Source organism: Periplaneta americana, chromosome 15, assembly GCF_040183065.1.
Source record: "Periplaneta americana isolate PAMFEO1 chromosome 15, P.americana_PAMFEO1_priV1, whole genome shotgun sequence".
In the NCBI taxonomy this organism is placed as follows: domain Eukaryota; kingdom Metazoa; phylum Arthropoda; class Insecta; order Blattodea; family Blattidae; genus Periplaneta; species Periplaneta americana.
This window is the reverse complement of record NC_091131.1, coordinates 104,589,641-104,612,748: the sequence shown is the minus strand read 5'-3', so window position 1 is coordinate 104,612,748 and position 23,108 is coordinate 104,589,641. Positions and strand designations below refer to the sequence as shown.

The 23,108-nt window shown below is 35.1% G+C and overlaps 1 protein-coding gene across 10 annotated transcripts in view; it reads left to right on the top strand.

The window, feature by feature from the left end:
* Positions 1-23,108, top strand: part of LOC138715243 (uncharacterized) — a 45,656-nt gene that overhangs the window by 5,765 nt on the left and 16,783 nt on the right. For 4 of the 10 annotated variants that reach the window (XM_069847949.1, XM_069847953.1, XM_069847950.1 and 1 more), the window contains exon 2: positions 7,543-7,689. In XM_069847949.1, the coding sequence (XP_069704050.1) occupies positions 7,543-7,689 (147 nt within the window). Of the gene's footprint in view, positions 1-7,542; positions 7,690-14,991; positions 15,079-20,496; positions 20,690-23,108 lie in introns of all 10 variants that reach the window. The other 6 variants (XM_069847951.1, XM_069847958.1, XM_069847957.1 and 3 more) reach the window with 3 other exon arrangements.

The following is a 23,108-nucleotide window of genomic DNA, read 5'->3' as shown; positions in this document are numbered from 1 at the left end:
GTTAGTTCTTCTCCACAGTTCTTCATTTGCTATTGTTTCCGGCCATCTTACATTTAGAATACACCTCAGACATCTGTTGGCGAACGTCTGTATCTTTTTATTTATTACATCCGTAATTTTCCATGTTTCACAACCATAGAGGAGGACTGATTTTACATTTGTGTTAAACAGTCTGAACTTTGTCTTCAATGAGATGTTACTATTCCGCCATATGGGATATAGCTGTACAAATGCTCCATTTGCTAGCCGAATACGTCTTTTCACATCTTCTTCCGCACCACCTGTTTTTGTAACCACACTTCCCAGGTATAGAAAAGTATCCACTTCTTCTATTTCTATATCATTTACTGTCAATTTATTTTTATGATCACAATTTACCCTCATCTGTTTTGTCTTAGAGGAGTTTATCTTTAATCCAACATTTCCTACTTCTTCTTGTAATTTCTCAACTTTAGCTTCCATATCCCTAAATCTCTGTGGTAGCAAACATATATCATCTGCAAAATCAAGGTCTTCCATACGATTGTTAATATCCTATTGAATTCCTCTTTTCCTTTTTCCTATAGCCCTTCTCATAGTTCTCTCTAACACCATCAGAAATAATGTTAGGGAGAGAATACACCCTTGTCTTACTCCAGATTTTGTTTCTATAGATTCTGAGAGATTACCTTCATGTATTATCTGTGCTTTGGAGCCTTGGTGCATGTCTTTAATCATATTAATAATTTTTGGTGGAATGCCATATTCCATTAGGGTTTGCCAAATAACATGTCTACTGACAGAGTCAAATACTCTTTCAAAGTCTATGAATGTTAAGTAGAGCGTATTTTGCCATTCTGCAGTTTGTTCCAAAATTATACGAAGTGTATTTATTAGATCTGTACAGCTACGTTATTGTCTAAAACCTGCTTGTTTTTTCCTAAGTTTTGTTTCTGTGACATCTTTGAGCCTATTCAATATAATTCTTGATAAAATCTTGCTAGGGACTGATTGCAAGGTAATACCTCTCCTGTTTTTACACATTGTCAAATCACTTTTTTTTTTTTTGATAACTTTACAGTAAGTCCTTTTTTCCACTCTCCTGGAACTTTTTCCTCATTCCAAATCTTCTTCATTAATGGATAATGTTTTATTCAGGCTTTAATTTTTCAACCTTACAATTAATATATCAACTAATTTTTGTATTTCCCTAGTTGCTGTGAGATGTATGTAATCTGTTTGAGTGGAGGTTTCGACATGAACTCATTAAAATTTGCTTTATAAGTTTCAAATACATATTATAGGGATTAACTTCAACCACAGTCTACTATATACAGTCACGAAGCTTGGGGTGATTTTTTGCAAATCTCGCGATAGTTGCTAGCCGCTTGGAGTGCTGTGAGTACTAGGAACAATTATAAAACGTCTTTGGGAACAATAGCCTGTGCCACAGCCATTGTGATCTAATACAGGCCGTAAGGCAGACCATGTAACCACAGACTGTGATGTAACTCGCTTAATCCGATCACGAAGGGCGGCGTTTCAACCATATAAATTAGTTGGAATGCATAAACAGTAACATATGTTTCTCTAAAATGTAGTGTAATTCCATTAATAAAATTTAAAACAATGATTATGAGACACTTCAGACATAATTCACTTGCGAGTTAAGATGCAATATTATTTATTGTGTGAAAGTTATGTTGTTCGTATGTGTAATACCTGCCTTTATTTCGATTAAATATTGCAAAATTCTTGTACATTCATTTATGCACGATTCAATAATTTTCATTTGCACCGCACGGATATTTAGATATGTTGAAATTATAGGTTATGTTTACTGTACCAGTTCCCCCTTTCTGTCTAAATTTAGAAATCTCCAATGCCTTGCCATTCATAAGAATATTATAGGTTATGTTTACTATATTTAACTTATATTCCTAAATTCGGAATCATACATTATAATTAAGCACAATGTCATGTATGATACCCCGGACATTCAATTTGTCTGTATTTTAATACTACAATTGAGTACCGGTACTGAATTATTGTATTTATCTACTACTTAAGAGATGAAGTAACACAATTGTACGTACACTAATTTCATAGGAGTGGTATGGTAAATGTTTTGTCTAAAATTAAGGAATGTAGATGTGCTAAATTGAAATCACAATAGAAATTCTTTTGTATTAAACCTCAAAATAGCTTCCATTCTAAACTTGAAATGTTGACACAAACAGATTATGTTAACATGTAAAATTCTCTTCACATTAAAATAACATAGTTTTGTAATTATTTCTGCAACATATTATGCAACAAGAAGTGAACGGAACTTATGGACACATTACACTAAATAAAGCTTAGCAATGATAAGCAATAAAGTTATAATATAATATTTCGCTGAGCTACATACACTGAAATAGAAACCCCGAACAAACATTACGGCCTGGTCTAGATCGAAAAAGTATTGACTGTGCCGTATTTCACATTTTAGTGAAAAGCTATGTAAACTGTGAAATGTTCGTTATCAGTTGCAGTAAATGTAAATGGCTAAAATACAATAATTTGAATAATAATATGGGACAAGGAGACGTTTGTAGTACTATAAATTGTAAGAAAAATAGGTTAGAGTTATCCTTCTTCCGAAAGATCCAGGAAGGTGAGTTTATAGAATATAATATATATTTTATGAAAATAATATATAAACCTTATGATTTTTCATATTTCAATAGTGGAAGGAAGGTGTTAATTTTTTCAAAACAACACAATATCGAAAGTACAATACATTTTATGGTCTGCTAGGGAAAGTCTCTGTGATGAGGCGATAGTAGTGATCCTGGTGGTGAGTAACTATCTATGGATGCATATTTCAACTGTTTATGTTTGCATATTTAGTATTAAGCTTCGTGACTGTATATACTAGACTGTGCTTCAACTTTGACATCTAGTCTTTGAATTCAATATTAACTGTGATGCATATTTTATGGATATGTTGTACTGCAAGTCAAAGAAACATTTCAAAATATTAATTTTTAGTAATTGAAATAGCAGTGGATAGTACTAATTTTAAATTGTGATATTTATAATTGTACTTAAATGCTACATTTGATAAATCATAACTCTGGTATTTTCATAAATGCAGTGGTACTTGGAATTATTGACAAATATTAAAGAAGCTGGAGAAAAATGAGAAAGATTGGGTAATGTTGGTTTTAAAAACTTTAGTGGGGTAAGGAAGAACATGAAGTTGTTTTAAGTTTTAACTATGCTTCCATTGAGCTTTGGCAGGTATATACAAAATATTATTTTTAAAACATTTACAGTGCGAATTCGTTCCCAGTAATTTTCCCCTAGGCGTTTTTTCCTAAAATGTTTCCTTCCTATACAATTTTTCCCTCCAACAATTATTCCCTAATACTGTCTTTCCCTAGCAATTTTTTTTCCCAAAACCCTTTTTTCCCTTATAGGTACCATTTATCCCCTCAAGTAATTTACACAATTTTATAACAATTACATTTCTTTCCATGGAAATAGTTGTAAGCGTTATACCATTTATACCCTCAAGTAATTTATATAATTTTATAACAATTACATTTCTTTCCATGGAAACAGTGTAAGCAGTTATAACTTTTCAAGTGGAATATCAAATGCTCTTATAAATTATGAAGTAGAATGCCTAACTTTCCTCAAATTATAACGCCATCTCAGGGTGGAAAAAAACTACTTTACAATGGGTACGTATATCACAGGAGAGATTCTAGAAGGGAGAAGGAGTATTCGACATGTTACAAGAAACCGGAATGCAGAACATTTGCCATAACCAAAGGGTCTGGGAATGCAATTATAATAGTTACAGAAGGTAATCATGCCATGCACCTGATCAGGAGAAAGTTCAGGCAGAAATAACTTACCATTGTTTAAAGAGAGCAGATAAGAAACATCCCAAGGTAACTCCATCACAATTGATTTGAACAGAATTGCCGAGAGTTACATCTGGTGTCTTATGTCATTACTAGAAAGAGAAAACTTAATCCTGGAAAGGATACATAAACTTCACACTCAGTAATGGATACATGGGGTATTCGCTTACCCCAAAAGAAATGTTGAAGTAGGCCTACATGATTGTCAGAAAGCAATATATTTTATTTTGTCAATTTATTGTTGATAGGCGTATCAGTTTACAGCTATGTTTCCTTCCACATATGATACACATCCAATCAATGATCTTGACATACAGGCCTATTACATTTGGAGCACACACTTTTTTTTTTTTTTTTTTTTTTTTTTTGCTCTTGGGCAGAGGTGACACCTGGCACTCCTGTTGATTTTATTCGGCAGTTCTGGCTCATTCTCATCCTCTTCAATGTGTAATATTCCTTGAATATTTGAGTGAAGATCTGCAGGCAAGGTTAGAGTAAGAAATAATACGTACATAGTTGGATACAGGGGTATTTGATGACCCCAACATGCCTGATTCTCAGTAGAATTGTGATGAAATCACATGCTACCACTAGCAATAATCTCAGCACAACCTAAAATCAGTATACACAAAGTACTGTCATTTCCCATAACTATGGTCCTGGAACACAACTATGGTCCACGATACAACTATTCAAATTTTGCACTCCATAATGTAATACCTCGTTTATCTATATTTTTACTGTACTGTAGTTTGAAGTCAAGTCACTGCAGCTATCTACGAATGGTCTATATTACTTCTACAATGTTCTTTGAATGGTTGTATCATGGACCATAGTTGTGTTCCAGGACCATAGTTGTGGGAAATGATGGTATCAAATTTGCCAACATTAAAACGAAAAAAACGGTATAAAAATAAAAACAGATATGGGGTAACAGGTTATCCTGTAACCATTCCACAGTTAAAAAAGGACTCATAGATGGGAGCATAGGAGAGATCAATTACCTGAACCAAAAGCATTGAGTAATTTAAGGAAATTACCTGAAAGGTATAAGAAAACATTGAAGGGATAATTTTTTTATATACAGTATGATTTCAATGAAGCTGAAGATTTTGAAACTGACGATGAGCAAGTTTTGGTGTTTGGAACAAGAAGAAATGTGGAGCTTCTACTGAAATCAGGGATTTGGTACATTGATGATACCTTTAAAACTGCCCCAAGATATTTACACAAATTTTCACTATTTTAGGAGTGGTATCCACAAGGAATAAGGATCTTAACATTTATTTCCCGTTTCTTTACTCTCTCAGTCCCTAGGGGTTGCATGACCTTAGCAGTGATGGGAGTGTTTGCATGGTCTGGTGATCCTTTGGGCTGTTTCGGTGGTAGCGTAGCTACTGGCAGGGTCTCCCATGCCGAAGAGGTCAAAGGTGAAGACCCAGACAAAGAAGCAACCCAGAAGAGGAGATCCAACGGCTCTGAAGGCAGATGAGGAGTGAGAGTCCCAATGGCGGAAGAGGTGGAAGAGATCCCTCAATGTAGGGAGGGGCAGATCAGGCTCTGTAGCTGTAGAGAAAGCAACAGATGTAGGAGATGGAAACTCCGAAATAAAAGGACCTGACCCTCCAGGTTGGGGGTTGGGCGTAGGGCCAACAACCCTACCCCATAAAAAAGTAATCTGTTCAGAAAGCTGAAGCAAATGAAGCTGGACAGATAATTAATAGACGATTAAGACATAAGAACAAATGTGTTGGGAGACCTAGGAAGAAATGGATTGAAGGCGTTGAAGAAGATATAAAGCAGATGGGTACAAGGGCATGGAGGAGAAGAACTCAGGACAGAAGAGAATGGGCTTCTATTTCTAGGCAGGCTCTGTTCCTTCAAGGAATATAATTGCCATGGAGTAAGTAAGTTATTTACTCTCTTTTGTCGTAAAAAAAATCAAATTGCATATTTAAAGGTTTTCCAGGCAGTGAAAAGTGCAGCTGACTGTTTGGAATGCAGTTTACCCTTCCCCCAGCAGAGTTATGTCCGATTTTGAGGTTGCCATTATAAACTCCGCACTTACAGCTTTTCCTAATACTAACATCTCCTCTTGTTGTTTAGTCAACTGTGGAAATCAACTGGTCACTCTACCCCATTATCTCCTGGCCTAGTTAGCTCATAAGTGGTGCCTTGTTGGTATCACTTCTGAGGTACAGGCCTGTCTTTGAACAGTTGACTAAACAACAACATCTCCTGCTGTTTTTCCACTTGTGGCAGTCAGCATTCTGTAAAATACAAAGTGAAGTATTACAAGGCGTGTACAATGATCCTAATGACAGATCATTAAGAATAGGAATGCATTCAATGCTAGCTCTTGCCTTAATACCAATTGAAGATGTTTTAGATGCTTCTGAAAAATTGTTGAATAAACTAAAGTCGCGATGCTGTTATTCCTGGTGTGACTCCTCCTCTTTGCTTAGGTCTTAGGAAGTGAAGACTCTCTAAAGTCTAGGTAGGTAGTATCGTTCGCCATTTTTGTTCTTTCGTTGCCAAGCTACCATACGAGGAATCTATTTGCTACACCGTTAAACATTATCATGTCATAGCTCCTATGATAATAAATCAAATGCACTGTAATTGAGCGGCAAATAACGTCTTCATGTGCTTTCTGCGAATGCCAACGAAAGAGCCAAAATGGCGGGCGATTATATTAAGCATTTATCGAGCCTTAAGAAATGAATAACGTCTTCATAAGCGAATCACAAGATGCACACGTTTAAATATAGCTGACCTGCAACGCGATTGGCTGCCGGAAATTAGAGCGACGGGACTATAGCTGAAGAACTTGGTGAAATTGTAGCATACTTCAAAACTACATACATCTCTGGTACATCAAGAAGAGGAAGAAAATGTCATGTCCAATCGAAATAACCTCCAGAACAGTGAAATTGTTATTGTGCAACAATTCATGATTAACATCATCTTTCCTTACATGTAACTTGCAGAGATTCAAAAAGAACAAAGCGAGGACTAACAGTAAGAGGAAAACCGATAAGGAAATGGCTACAAGTACAGCAAAGAATACATTCCATTGTTGTTGATTACAATACTTATAAAGAGGAAGACAGGATTTTAGAATATTTAAGAATGCTGGTCATCATTTCACACTATATGTTAAAACTTTTTATATTTGGTAATAAATTTTAATGAAAATAACGTACCCTGATTTTTTTTTTTTTGGGTTACGAAACAAGAAACATATGTATAAGGGGGGGAAAAAATTGGGTAAAGTGGTTTTAGAGAAAAGGGTCTGGGGGAGGAAAAATTATTTTCGAAATATATGTTCAGGGAAAATTTCCTACGGAAAAATGACCGTGATCCATTTGAATTTAATGGAATATGAGCTACATCGAAATATAATAAAAAAAAAAAATTAACTTCAGAATGTTCCTTTAAGTGAAGTTCATAGTTTTGTGTTTTATTATATCAACCATGACATTTGAAACACCATATTTTTTAGTATGCTTAACTTGAAACAGAACTTCATTTTGTGCTGTGCCATGTACTGATTGAAACTGTACTGAACATCTAATATTTCTCTATATATTCATTATTTCACTAAAATGAATTTCATAATATGTGTTCGTTCTTTTAACAGTTGACAAAGATGGCAACTGGTGGTAGGATGGAACAGTCTCAGCTGCTCTCTGCTATAGGTGATATGGGCAAGAGAATACCAGTGGTAAAACTAGAGAGAGTGGAGGACCTGTATCCAACATTCCATAAAGTTGCTCAGAAACCTGTGGTGAGTAATGTTAGTAAAATGTGCCAAGTATTATATACAGGATGGATGGTAACCTCTGCATCAAAATTTAAGAGGTGACCCTACATGTTAAATGTCACAAAACTTTTATTACATTTTTCCTTTGCTGAAACACCGTTAAGCAGGAAAAAAAATAGTCTTTGCCCAGTGTTTGCAGTGCTCTATTGCGGTAATCGCCCGAGACAAATATCAGACTTCTATATAAACAGATAGGTAAAAATAATCTGAACAGTTAATGTCTTGAATTTTTTTTTGCAAATTAAACCATTTAGTCATGAATTTAAACTGAATAATAGCGAAAATTGTTGAAATAAATCTTGCAACGCAGCACACATCGCATATTACCAGCTGAGTACAGCAGATGGAGAGGGGAAGATAAAGAGTGCAGGCTGCGTTTGCTTAGTTATTGCAGCAGCCATGATGTTGCCAAATGCTTCGTAGAAACATAACGATTTTCTCTAAAACAGTGAATGTTAGAGAAAACCTTACTTAGATTTTCAAATCTCTCATGATCTATTATCAGTTTCATTTTGGTGCAGAGGTTACCATCCACCCTGTATATAAATAATTAGTGAGAGTCAATAGGTTATGAGTCCTTATCCTAAGCAAGATTAATCCAGTCTCTATTATCATATTTCACCTCCCTTAAATCCATTTTAATATCCTCCCATCTACGTCTCGGCCTCCCCAAAGATCTTATTCCCTCCTGCCTCCCAACTAACACTCTATATGCATTTCTGGGTTCGCCCATATGTGCTACACATGCCCTGCCCATCTCAAATGCCTGGTTAAATAATTAATAGGTAAACTAAATGTCTTAACTCTATATAAAGTGAAAAGGGTGCAAGAGTAAGATTGTTTACAACTTGCAAAGTATAATAAGATATTTCATATAAGCATTAAATGATCTATGTGTGTTTTGAGTATAATAAAATGTCATACACTTTTTGTAACAAAACTTCAATATGTACAGTATATACAAGGAAAAAAGTCATACTAAACTGCAAAAATGGGCATTCAATGTTAAATAACGTCCACTAGTCCTCACAGTATTCGTCAAAAACTTAATACTGGTGTCTCATTGTTTTTAATTTCTTTTGAAATGGGTTACTGGTTCTAGTTCCAGTATTTCACAGGTCTTCTTCAGATTTTAACATTTGAGTGTAATAAAGTTGGAAAAAAGAAGCAATTACTTGTATATATATTAACTTCCCTTAAAAATACAGTACTATATGTATTTGCGTTGTTAGTGGTGTGTTTAGCTTGTTTCTCAGTTTATAAATTAGAACTGTTGCTATTTAATATAACAATTCTGAATGGAAAAGCAATTTCATATCCTGTTAATAGTGTACCAACATTAAATTCTTTGTTTTACTTGGGAAAAGTCATTTATAAATTTATTTCATTAGTCAGATCTGTGGGTGAAAATTCACTGCGAAGATTTGCAATTTTTAAATGGTGAAAACACTAAAACAATGGTAAAATGAATGTGAAAGATACCTTGTACTGGTAGGTTTAGAGCCTCTTCAGATGAGGTCATTTAGCATGCCACTAGTGGTTTGTTGGTGGCACTGTGAACATGCATCTGAAGTGCTGCAAACATACATCTGAGGTGTTACGAATAGATGTCTGAAGCACATAGAATGGCATTTAAAGCACTGCTTGATACTAAATTTTTGTAGAAAATTTTTCAGTCTTCCAATGAACATGGACAGAGATGGAGATATAGCCTACTTTTGATGATCTTGCTCATATGGAGAAAGAGTAGACAAAGAAATAGAAGAATCATCAGAGTCCATCCATTAGTTTTGGAAAGACTGAATCAAGGTCTATTACAAATTTTGATGATTTACATCAAGGCTAAAATGTTTTTCTTTTTTTTTATCTCTCCGTATTTTTGCATGTTAAAGAAATCATTTCAAGAGCCTCTAGCTGAAAAAAAAAAAAAAAAAAAAACACTGTGGCATACTAGATTGTATACTGTCATGGCAGTGTAAGGAATTGGTGGCCCAACAGTCACACCACTAAAATAGTGGCGTGGTGTGGCCCCATGTGAAACCTACAATTTAAACTATTTTATACTACAATTTAATGCCTGATATCGCGACGGGAAGTGCCAATTTAGGTGGCTGCCACCAGCGAAGCCAACTACTCATACCTTCTTCAGCACCACTATTCTGTAGCTGTGGCTGCATGTGAAATCCCCCATATATATCCATTTTTCACAAGTGGCAGTGCTTCTGAAAGTGGCCTCATCGGAAAGGACACTTAATTCCGCAGTTAACAGATGAAAATGTAGAGAGAGTACAAGAGTTAATGGTAGAAAACAGAAAATTATTGTTACAAGTAGGAAATGTATGCGTCTGTAAAGACTGTCAGGAGAGAGGGCTCATAATATTGTAATCAAATGTCTTAAAATGAGGCATGTTTGTATAAAGTAGATGCTGTACGATTTCACTGAAGACCAGGAGGGAAGATGAGTTGAAATCTGTCATCATAAAGCATTACATATTGATTCACAATCTTTCAGCAGCATAATCACATTTTATGAGAAATCGATGAGATATTTTATTCTTGAAACAAGACAGTAGTCTTCAATATAGAAATGCACAGATTTTACTTCATCAAAAAATATTAGCATCAATTGTGGTTAAACTATACATGTATACTTTCCAGAGAGATTGTGCATGACTGGTTTGTATGGGAACAATATATCAATGGTTGATACTATGCAACTCTTCTCAGAACGTTGATTATGTCTTCTAATGGATGGGCATAGTGAATGGTTAATGGAAAAAAAAAAACAAATAATCCATATTATAAATTTTTATGAACTTAAATCTATCTGACTCAATTTAAGATGCTTTAAAATGTATTTTTCTTTTTTCTACCCTTTCCCTCAACTGATTTCCTTTTTATATCTATTCTATGTTTGCTAATTAGTAATAAATATTCGAGCAAGTAAGTGCAAAGTGAAATTTTTATGATGACCCAAAGGGAGTGAAAGTATTATTTTATTTAAACTTGACACAGAAATTAACGAAAGTTGTGCTGAAAGTTAAACATTCAACGAAGTTACGTTGATCATGGTAGGCACAATTTAGAAAATAGGAATGAGCAGTAACACAGTAAGCCTTTACTGTATACTGCTTTAAAAACGCACTCTTTGGTGACATATCTCCAGAATGGATAATCGAAGTTCTACAATATAGGCAGAAACAAGACATTTCGAAGTATGTAAATTTAGTTGTCAAGGAATAGATTCCAAAATAGGACAGGTTGAAAACTGTTTTTAGCTATGTTATTGAAGCTAGTGAAAAAATATCTATGGTATGTATTTCAGAAGTGGATAGAGAGCATTGTAAGATGTTTTGCTTTTCATGGAATTTACTTTTAAAAAAGAAAAAAATCATCATGCCAACACCAACTTTTGATTTTGAAGAATAGAGTCAATGAGCTTTTAAAACAATACTTGCAGATCATTGGAAGAATTTTGGGTTTCCATTATCTTTGTTGCTTATGAGACCAATCATCAGACCTAAAAGATTATCTATTCTATTAGGTTTTTTATGCCTGGCTAGCCGAGCTACTTCTTTATGTACCCATATGCAGTGTAGCTACCTGGCATAACTGGAGTCAAACGAACATATTAATGTCTAATTTAAACAACTGTAGCATTAGAAATGAAGAAGCATATACTGTACTCCAACTAGGAGAAAGTCTCAGGGGAATGAGACGCAGCGAGGTTATGCTATGAATGAATGTTGATATCATAAGGTCACACATGTGGGTACACGCATCTCCATTGGCTAACTCTCGAAGCACAAACGATAACATGATACACACATATTTATACTACCCTAGTTACAAAATTAGATCACGGTTAATTTCCTGGTCTTTTAATCCCTCCATACAGGAAATAACATATGCAGGAGAGCACATGTTTTTTAAACTGACGTTATAACTGTAATATTTTATATCTAATAGATGACGCAATAGTAAGCACATTCCTTTCACGGTTAATCTCCTGGTTGGAGAACAGTATGATCTGTGACATAACATACTGGTCTTGGGTAGTTGTATCTTAATGATGGGATGGAACCTTCAAGTAATTCAGAAATGTCAGAGAATAAAATCTCAACACAAACATATCAGACCACAGAGTCATAACCACAACCAGCACCACCATTTCTATTGGGAGCTGAAACCAGAACAACTTGCTTGACACAAATGCTCTAAAAATATTCGTCTCCTTACAGTATTGATAAAATAATAGTGCAGCATCTTTCATATAAACCTATGAAGCATATAGCAGATATTAGTTGTGTCCTGACAATCCATCACTATTCCACGCCATGAAAAGGGGCTGATACCGTTTTTCTCTAAACCTGGCAAAGATAAGAGTTGTTGCTTAGTCAACTGTCTGAAGACAGGTTGGAACCTCATAGGACACCACTCATGAGGCAACTAAGCCAGGAGATAGTGGGTTAGGGTAGCCAGTTCCTTCCCCCCTCCATTGCATATATTGCTGACTAGTAACATATTTCACTAATCAGGCTTAAGATTTATACAAACAATTGATCTTCTTGTGACACATATCATGAAGTGAGATGTACTCCTGGTAATACAGTGCAATCAGTTTTGCTTTCCGCCGGAGTGTTTTGTCTATGGGTGAGTGCACCGCTTGTTAGCCAGTTTGCCGGGTCTCGGTGATTAGCGGGAGGGTAAAACAATAAAACAAACCAACAATACAACAATACACAAACAAATTTAAGAGGCTCATTACTTACTAAATTATCAAATGAGGTGTTGAAACTGCCCACCTTCACTCTCCACACATTCTTTGCATCTCTTTAGGAAATTATTCATTACATTTTTCAGAATCCACTCACAAAATGTATGCCTATGTACTGGGTCACCTGGCTGAAGAGCATGTGACACAGTTACTTTATACAGCTTGAAGTGCAATAATTTAGTAGTCTTTTGCACGGATCCATATGAAAGTTCCACTTGTGCAAAACGACGAAGATATTTTTAGGAGAATTTTCTAAATTATTAGGAATGTCATGTAATTTTTCTTCGGTTAGAATCTGACACTGCTTTTTTGGTTTCTTAGGCTGGACACTTCCAGTTTCCTGAAATTTATGATAAAGATTATGGAATGTTTTACGATCTGGAGCATCTACACCTGGGAATCTTTCTTGAAACCATCTTCGAATTTCATGAACTGAGTAAACACATAAGAATCATAAATAAAGGCACGCTGTGTCATTGAAAAACTCACGAGGCATAATACACTTTATGTATACTGTCGAATTAAGAAACGAACAACACAACACAACACACACCTTGGTACAGGTGCGCTACGACTGCAAGCAAGCGGGGAGACAGGCAGGCTTGCTACTCCCTCCAGTGCGCGGCAAATGAGTGGGAGCTTGCTAATAGGTGAAACCCCACTCTGTGGGGGAAAGAATAACTGATCGCACTTTAACCTCAGTTAAAGATAAAAGATGAGAGGAACCCAAGAAAGTACTGGCCTTTTAGTCTCACTTTTCCTCAACAAACTAATGGAGCATTTATCTATAGATTCCTCATGGCCCAAATTAGGAATGGAAAGTTTGACTTTCACCCTGGCCATTCCATTATGCTCCAGGTCCTTCATTATGATGGAATTTAAGTATTGGACGAATTAATTGTGTCACATCATAATACCACAATCTCGAGTGGATCTTTAGTAAGATCTGGACAGAGTAACTCTTGGCAAAGTAACTGTTACATAGCATTCTCTTACATAATGTAGGTCGACCGGGCAGAGTGTGATTGGCACAAAGGCCATGCAACATGCGGCAAACCGTCTCCCGCACAGTCCAGTTAGTCTCTCTGTAAGAGTGGTTGTGTTGATGTTAGATTGCGTGTTATTCTTCGGATTGTGCTAGTGAAGTGTTTAGATTTAGATTTAGGAGTGATCTTTTGCTTCTGTTGCTATGTGGAACAGTAACATTAGAACATTTTTTTGCAAATCATCTTCTTATCTTTCAACAATCACTCTTTTTCAGGTTAGTCTCTACCATGAAAATCCTTTGCTGTAATGAAAATTTCTGTGGTGCCATGTGAGCAAGCTAATCTAAACACTTCACTAACACAATCAGAAGAATAACACGCATCTAATGCCAACACAACCACTCCTAAATCTAAACATTTGGCTAACAAAATCAGAAGAATAACATGGTGACTGTACTATTGCCTTTATTTAACATACTGCACAAAATTAATGCACAGATTACTTCTGTTAAAACATGTGTTCATTTCAACTAATGCTGTGTGTGTTTACAGACATCATTCAGTGATTTAAAATATACAACTGGTAGTAGTCTGATTCAAATTAGAAATGGTGTGATATTTTAACCACATATCAATAGCAAATTCAGTTTCAAATATAATAAACTGTCTAATAATAGAAACAGAACTTGATTAGGGATCGATGTTATCCGGGCTAAATGGCCATGGTCTGTTGGCACTGTTGCTACCATACGTTTCGTCTGCTGCTCTGACAACAGCGAGCCACAATCCATCTCGACCTTAAATACCACAAGGCAACCAGCCACAGTCCCAGTCGTTCCCAGCACGCTAAGAAGATCTTTGTGCTCCCATGTGCCACACCACTGACAATGTATGGTAGCAACAGCGCAAACAGACGAAGGCCCTTTAGCCCGGATAACATCGATCCCTATGATGCCGGCCATGAAAGCCTACATTCCAAGAACTTGATTAGCCTACATCAATGTACAGTACACACTGAACATGCATGTTTGTGTGAATGTGTGAATAATATATGCTATTTAACGTTTTTTGTCTGTAAGAGCACTGAAGGCTCAACAGTTGTTTATGGTGATTAACTGTTTGCCTGATTTGCAAACTGATCAACCACAAGTTGTACATTGCTTTTTTTCTTTATCATTGATCCTGGTGAAATGCGAGAGTAGTACCCATTTCGATGTCTTCAACTGTGTAACTTCGCTGTCTAAAATTCGGGGCCTATTTCTCAATTCTTTGTCTCAATATGTCTATGTACTTTGTTTGATCACTTGCCCTCATTTGTGAGTACTTCTCAGCAAACAGTGCACTGCTGCCATGCCTCATCTTCATTTTAAAAGATTTTATTTTTAAACAATCATACTTTCTCTCTTTTTTTTAAGTTCTGACTACTTGGCTCTTCTTTGTCGACTTTATTTTACTTTGTTTGACCATTTCATCTACCATAGTTCCATTTTTGTTCAATTTCAGTATTGTGTGTTGTTGGCTTCTTTGTGTCTTAAGTATCCACAATGAAGATAAACTCAGATGAAACAACAATTAACAGAAATAAACAATGTGAGTAACACTTTTTTTAACTAACTCCGTTTACAAGACTCTTTGGCTTAGATCACTTTTGGAATTAATGCACACACTGTTATAAGACATAGCCCTGCATTTGGACACTAGAGTCTCCAAGCAGTCCAACAGTGTAGGTATGTACAGAGTGGGATCCGGAATTTTCGTCACCGATTTTTCATCACCTGGTGATTTCGTCACATTACATTTTGCCACTGCAAAATTTTGTCGCCAATTTATTTTTGTCACCATATTTTGTCACAAAATCACTCTGCCACCACCATATTTAGTCACCAATTTAATTTCCTCATCACTATTCGCTACCACAATTTTTCCCCCTTTTATGTCGCTTCCTTTGATGATACCTATATAAAATAATATACAATATAAAAGCTCTTAGTTCATTGTGTTCATATTGTTCATTTCGTTTCCAAGGATACATTCATTTTTTGGATTCGAAACCTTCAAGTACAGGATTCCTTGGTTTCAAAATCTTCAAATTAAGGTATGGCAGAATTATTTCGATTTGTAAAAAGTAATAGAGCAAGAGATAAATTAATGTATAATGGACATGTGTATACAAAGCACAAAATTACAAAGACCGGGATTGTATGGAGATTTGATCAGCACGACATTTGTAATTCACTGATGACTATTTTCTCAGATAAGAAAACCATTATAAAAGAACCTACAGAGCATTCAAACCACTCAGCAAATTGGGGTAGAATTGGAGCTGCAGAATGTGTAGAAGCAATGAAAACTGAAGCTGGAACTTCAGCGGAAGCTATGTCATCTATTTTACGACATACAATTATTATTTTGGTGACGAAATCCTCTCAGTATAAAAATAGATGACAAAATGTATATGATGACCACATAATATCTTCGGTGACAAACTCTCCTCAGTGACAAAAAACATGACAAAATGTATTTGATGACCAAAAAAGTAATGACGAAAAATAGGTGACAAACTATAATGGTGACGAAATTTCTGGTTACGAAATGCCGTATATCTATACAGAGTGTAACTCGACAGCATCCAATCTTAGTTACACAGTTCAGGTCTGCTGTTCATTGAACATACGAAAACAAAACAAAGCAGGTGGTTGGAGATCAATGTTTCAATAAAATTTGGTTGCAAGCACTTCATGAGATTTTTTTTTTCAGAAAGAAGGAGACATTCTTCATTTTGAAACACTTGAAATGTTTACAGTCATTCATTGCAATGTGTAGAGACTTCTGAAGCATGCACTCAAAAAATATTTTATTTCATGTTGTATTGACATTTATGTTTTTTCATTTGTTAATTCTAACCTTTAATTAGACCTAAAGTATCGAGATACATTTTACTTATTATAAAATCCTGGGCGCAAATAGCCATGGTGACTAAAAATTTTTATGGCATCTGAATTTTTTTTTTTTTTTTTGTAGAGTTCAAAATTTTTAAAGACTTTGATTTCTTTTATGTTACTAAGACTAATCAATATTGTAAACAAAAGCAGTTGCAGGAAGAAATTCGAATGTGCTTTTTAGATTAAAATTGTTACATTTCTTGTGCATCTTGTCTATCCCTAGTAATAATAATCTTTTATTACATATAAGCTGCCTTTAAATAGATACTTTGTTATAATTGTTATTAAATCCAAGTGGTATTTTGTACACGAGTACTATTTCTGTTGTTCAACATATATAAAGACACACATGAATAAACAGATGTAAGCACACAGTACCGGAGTGTGCAGGGAGACTGCTTCACTATAGATTGAACTGCTTTGACTCACAGAGCTCTTTGTATCAAGCGAGGCTATTATGATCGCTATACACGTAACTTGTATTCAAAATGACTGGACGTAGGGCTCTAGTTATAAGTGGACTGAGCTCAGTAGAAGTTAGTCGTGCTTATGTTAGCATTGAACTATTTTTTAAGTGTGATAAAAATTTATTGCTTTAATGAGATGAGTATTTAAACAATATAATAGTTCATTTTGTACTTTTAGATTTTGTTTATTTATATAATTGGAATTAAAAAAAAATAAATAACTAAAATGCTCTCTCAATCAATAACACTCAATAAAAGAATTGTATTCTAATGGATACCATCCCATTGTGGAATCCTGGGAAACGAGTATGCGGATGCTTTAGCAAAGAAGGGCAGCACTGCTACTTACAGGCCTGTTACTAAATCTACGTATTACTCTGTGAAAAGATTTATTAAATCTACATACTTAGACATCAACAAACAAAATTTGATAACAGAATCTCAAGGGAAAAAATGGAACTCTCTGCGTGATAATGCACAGTTAATTCCCGATTTACCACGAAAATCGTCTGTAACTACATTTAGTTGGCAACAGGCCATGACTGTTTGACCAAACACCTGCATAGAATTGGAATATATCAGTCCCCTAACTGCCCATTGTGCAACTCAAACCAAGAAATGGATTTGGAATGCCTCAAAATCTGTGCTTCAGTGGCTGACCATGATATCTTAGAAAAATATTGGAGTGCAAGAGGTCAAATGACTTTGTCAAATGCCTGGCGTTGGAAAACAACAACATATTCATTTTAACAAAAGTTCTAACCAACTTCTTCACCAGAGTGAAGAATGGTATGTTACTATTTGCTATATTGTTTCCATTTTGTTAGTTGATGGTTTCTACCATTCTTAGAGTTCCCTTAATAATGGATTAGGATGGGTTCTCAGAAAATTGATGAACGTTTGTCTAATTTTGGACATAATCACTAAACTGGATGATTCCCAAGTCTCCATGAAGTTGGTCGTTTCGAGTATGATAGTCTGAACCTGTTATTGTTTGACATACAGAACATTGTATCCCATCTAGACGTTTCAAGTAACATGTATGAGCTGTTGCCTAAATTTCATGCATAGATCACTAAGGATCGAATTAGGTATGTATACAGCAGTAGTTTCGTCTTCATTGGGATGTGGCTCTTGAGTACAGGATAAAGTGATATGTATTACTGGAATATTTTATCTCTAGTAGTGACATTATTTTGTCTAAATGTCAGTCTTTTATCCAGATGAACACCAAGGTATTTTGCAGATGTGCTGAATGAAATTTCTTGATCTTGTATATACAACATTTCTGTTACACTTTGGGGACCTTTTCGTGAAATTTTGTGATTTCCTCCTCTTTATCTTAAGCCTCCGTGTTGTGGACCATTGAGTTAGTAGAATAAGTAAACTTTGCATCTGCATACAGTCCAAAGTGGCACGTTGGATGAATTTGTAAATCTTGTACATATATAGAATACAATATTGGAGATAGTACAGCTTCTTGTGGGACTTCTGAAGAAAACACCCTCTATCTCACATACTTTTACAGGCTTTGCAGAGGTTCTTTCCCATATGCATCAGCTCTCAATCTAGTGATATTACATGGCCATACATTGACCTGATTTGACAGCTCCAGATTTTTTATTATATGGATATCTGAAACAGGATGTTTCTCCCAGGAGCAACTTTAGCAGTCTATTACATTGCAAATGGAGGAGATTACCTGAAAGATATAGTTTTTAAAAAATAGCTTCAATTGTGTAAAAAAAAGAAATGCAAAAGTAAGTTATTAGGTTTAAATGCATATTTGAATTTACTCCATAAAATTTTTTTGCACTTTAAGATAGTTATTTGAAAATGTCCCGCCTTGTAGTACGTGTTAAATGAGCACACTGTTGCCACATTTCAGATGATAATCCATTGAGCTTTTATATGCGAACAACATTTGGCTAACTATAAGAGAGCATTATGTTACGTTATATTATGTTTAATTGGATAAATTTAAATTGAAGTAAATTAAGAGTGTTTTCATTGTAGAGAAATACATTTTTTAACGAATCTGTTCTCTTATGTGCATATCATCATCATCATCATCTGTGGTCATACAGCCCTTTTAGTTTAGCCTTGACCTCCTTAAGAATTGCCGCCCAATCTTCCCTCTCTAGGGCTTTCCGTCTCCATCTCTTAATTCCTGCTTTAACTAGATCATCCTGAACATCATCCAACCATCGTAGTTTAGGTCTTCCTGTTCTTCTTTTACCACTTAACGTGGCATCTAGTAATCTTTTAGGAATATTATTGTCCATTCTGATAATGTGGCCCAGCCACTCCAGCCGTCTAATTTTTATATCAGTGACAATACTTGAATCTTTATATAGTTTTTGTAGTTCAGAATTGGTCCTAATTCTCCACTCTCCCTTATCATAAATAGGGCCATAAATTTTTCTTAAAATTTTCCTTTCCCACGTATTTAAGATGGTTATTGCCTTATGCGCATATATAAAGGTAAATTGGGTTCATGAGTTTTTTTGTTGTTTCAGTCTCTGACACATACTTTAACAATCACGTGGGGAACACTTTTCACTTTGATATTTTTCCAATAAAGTTATTGCACCATGTCTGGCAGTTATCTTAAATATATTATAGCTTTGCCTCGGATTCTGAATTCTATGACACCACTTAGTAATATTACAGCAAAAGCGTTTTTGTTGCTTCTATACTGATTCTGAAAACTTGTCATATAAAAATACGTGTAAGGTAGAACATAAAACACTTAAAAAATAATTAACTACATTGACCTCTGACAAAATGCTGTTGAGGGTTGCTGATATTTTACAAACTTCATAGAATGAAAGATGCGACACATACACACAACATGTGAACTCATATGGACTCTGTGTAACATTCTTTTTTTAATTGGCTTCTTGTTTCTGTTTGAATGAATTGTTACCTCATAACATTTCATAGTGTGAGGTGACATGTTTCTTTAAATGCATTTATTCCATTCATTACATTTGGGAAATATTGAAAGATATCGAGTGATGCAATCAGCATTTGACTGCTATGCAGTATATGTGCTTTGGTGGGAAGCCAGTACATGCTGGCACCTGCTACACAGCACTGACACTGATAATAGTGGGCCAAAATATGGCCAGTCTGTACATGTGCAGGCCAATGGCTATTCACTTGAGCACCGTGATGTTTCTGACCTTTTTTCTATGCTTACCTGAATTTTGGATAAAATATTATGGCTCAATTTAATTACTCCATTCCACAAAGAGTTTTCATATATGATTCACATGTGTTAATAGAGTTGGCATGCGAAGTTAGAAATAGTTCAGAGTTCAGTTGTCTAGTGTTAGGGTTTCACACTGTTCCACGGTTTACAACTTGGTGAACAAATTGCGGGATACAGGAAGTGTTAAAGATAAAAAAACCTAAATAAGACCAAAAAGTACTTAACCAACGAGACTTTGAATGGCAATAGCTTTTTTGACTGGAAACTTTTCCCTACCAAATAACAGTATCATATCTTGCAACTAATGGGTGTTTCGTATGGCTGTGTACAAAGGGCTGCAAGGGTATTTAAGTTAAAATCTTATAAAATTGCTGTGACGCAGGAACTACGACCTGATGAACCTGAACAGAGGGGCAGCTTTTGTGAGTGGTTTCTAAATAATATGCATGCTGGAGATATAGACCAAACGATTTCCTTGATGGAAATTCAGCAAGTGATGCTTAGTTTCATCAGCAGGTGCCAAAAATGTTGGAATAGGAGGGTCGATACTTTCAGCATCTACTTGCTTAGTAGGGGTGAGTACATAAATCTTAAAATGTCTATATTTAATAATTTAATATAATGTATTAAGCCACTTGCGTAGCTCAGGTGGTAAATGCATTTCCCTACTGATCTGGAGCTGTGCTCAGATGCAGGTTCGATTCCCACATGGGCTGATCACTTGGTTGGTTATATTTTTCTGAGGTTTTCCCCAATAGTAAACCAAATGTTAGGTAATTCTATTGTGAATCCTTGACCTCATCTCCTCAAATGCCATCTCACTATCACCAATTTGATTGACACTGAAGAAGGTAGTAGTTGATACAGCATCGTTGAATAACTTAGGACTAAAATAATTTGTTGCAGATTCAGTTTCTCTCGCATTATATTAACGAGAATTAGGAGCTTGCATTGCCGGCATATACTGCATTGCAGTCAATGGATCACTGAGTATTTATCAGTCTGGTACTTTTTTACTGTAGATTCATCTTAGTTTCTGTTTCCACATTAATTGCTTTAAATGTTGGGACACTATTGAACTTGGAATCATTATACAAGCGAACACATCATAATGTAGTAAATTATTAGTGAACAACTTGGAAGAAATGTTATGGACAGACACTTTCAACATGGATCAAGTAAAGTATAGGAAATAGTGGCCACTAGGGATGCCAATAGAACAAGACAAAACAATGAACACATTATTGGGACCATGCACTGATAAATATTAGTATAAAAGATACATAATTAGTTTCTTATCAAAATGCAAAAAAAGTTCCTAATTGATAACCTGTTTTCCCAATTTTCTAAATATGTATCTCAAACTTCAAGTGCACATTACTTCCTACAATCTTCACTCACATGCCTTCTAATTTTTTAGGTTATCAAGTAATGTATATTGTACATTCTAAATTCAGTTAAGTATATCACCGTTACTGAAAGAGAAAAAAAATATTGAACTTTGATTAACAGTTGTTCACATACCACTGAATTTGGAAGGTTTTTTTTTTTTTTGTATCGCCATGGTAATTTTTATTCCACTCTAAACACTAAAAACCTAGAAATATTGAACTAAACTTTTGTACTGAAATTCTTTAATCATAAAGGCATCACTACCCACTCCCCTTAACGATATACACGAAATATGTTAAATACTTAATTTTATGTATGGAAGATGCAAATGCCTTAATGAAAGTCCAAAATTAAGTGAGATACAATCTGCGAATTTTCGCATAATTGATATAAGTTTACGAAATTACTTATAACCACGATATTTTCATGGAAAATTCGCACAAAGAATAACTCTTTTCCAAATAAAAAGTGAAAATTTTCTTTGTTATAAAATATACATGAACATTTCTACATAGTTGATTGTTCAGCATTACATACGTATGGTACCTGGCAACAGTGTATTCATAGTTTTAGGGTCTACTTCCAGAGAGCAGTGCAAGCAGACAACAGTTATTTCTCTTTCCCGCAACAACTGCCTTCATGTGATCAAGAAGGTAGTGCTGTCATCCCCTCAGGGTTGAATGAAATTGAATTATGAATTTAATTAATGTTATTATATAATTTTTAAAATTTCGTTAGAATGTAAATATGTACAAAATTGCTTGTCTTTTTTTTTTCGAAATATTCACCGAAATCAAACCATTTTAATCACCTAAATCTGGGTAAAAGAATCATCATAAAATCACACTCCTGTCCAGAAGTCACATGGTGCTAAATCTGGTAAATTAGTGGATGCAAACAGCACACAGATTTTTTTGCTGGCTAAAAACTCCCTTGCAATGAGAGCCCTATGATCTGATGTCTTGTCATGCAGCAAGAAACAAATGCTCTCTTGTCAGTATTGAGACCATATGTGATAGGTTCTTTGGAATAAACGTTGGAAAATGTTTAGCTAATAGGAGGCAGTAACGTCTGGCCACTAGATACGAATTCTTTGTGCAAAAATTCCTTACTATTGTAAAAAATTATTGGCATTGTTTTGATTCTTATTTGGGAAGAGTTTTCTGACTTTTGTACCACATTTTCTAGTTTTGTTTCCAGATTATACTGGAAATATGAGATGATGTGACCCATAACAACTTAATTGAGAAAGTTGGGTTTTCCTTGCAGTGTTTAACCAGGAAGGCGTCAGCACTGATGATGAACATTATTTGAATTTTCGCTGTCATCGTTGTTGTTGTGGTGATTGTTGCTGTCAGTGTTGTGGTTGTTATAGTGATAATTCCATATTTCCAGTATTGAGTTTTTTGAAAATGCTATAAGACCAGGGCAATAAACACAAGAAATTTGACGAGATATATTGAATCTCCACGATGTTTCCTGTTGTTAGACCACTCATAAATAGTCAATAACTCTTGCAGCCAAAAGCTGGCAGCACTAGTATGGAAATTTTCCATTTTAAGGGATAGACCATTTTGATGCACATGTACTGAGTTGTTCATA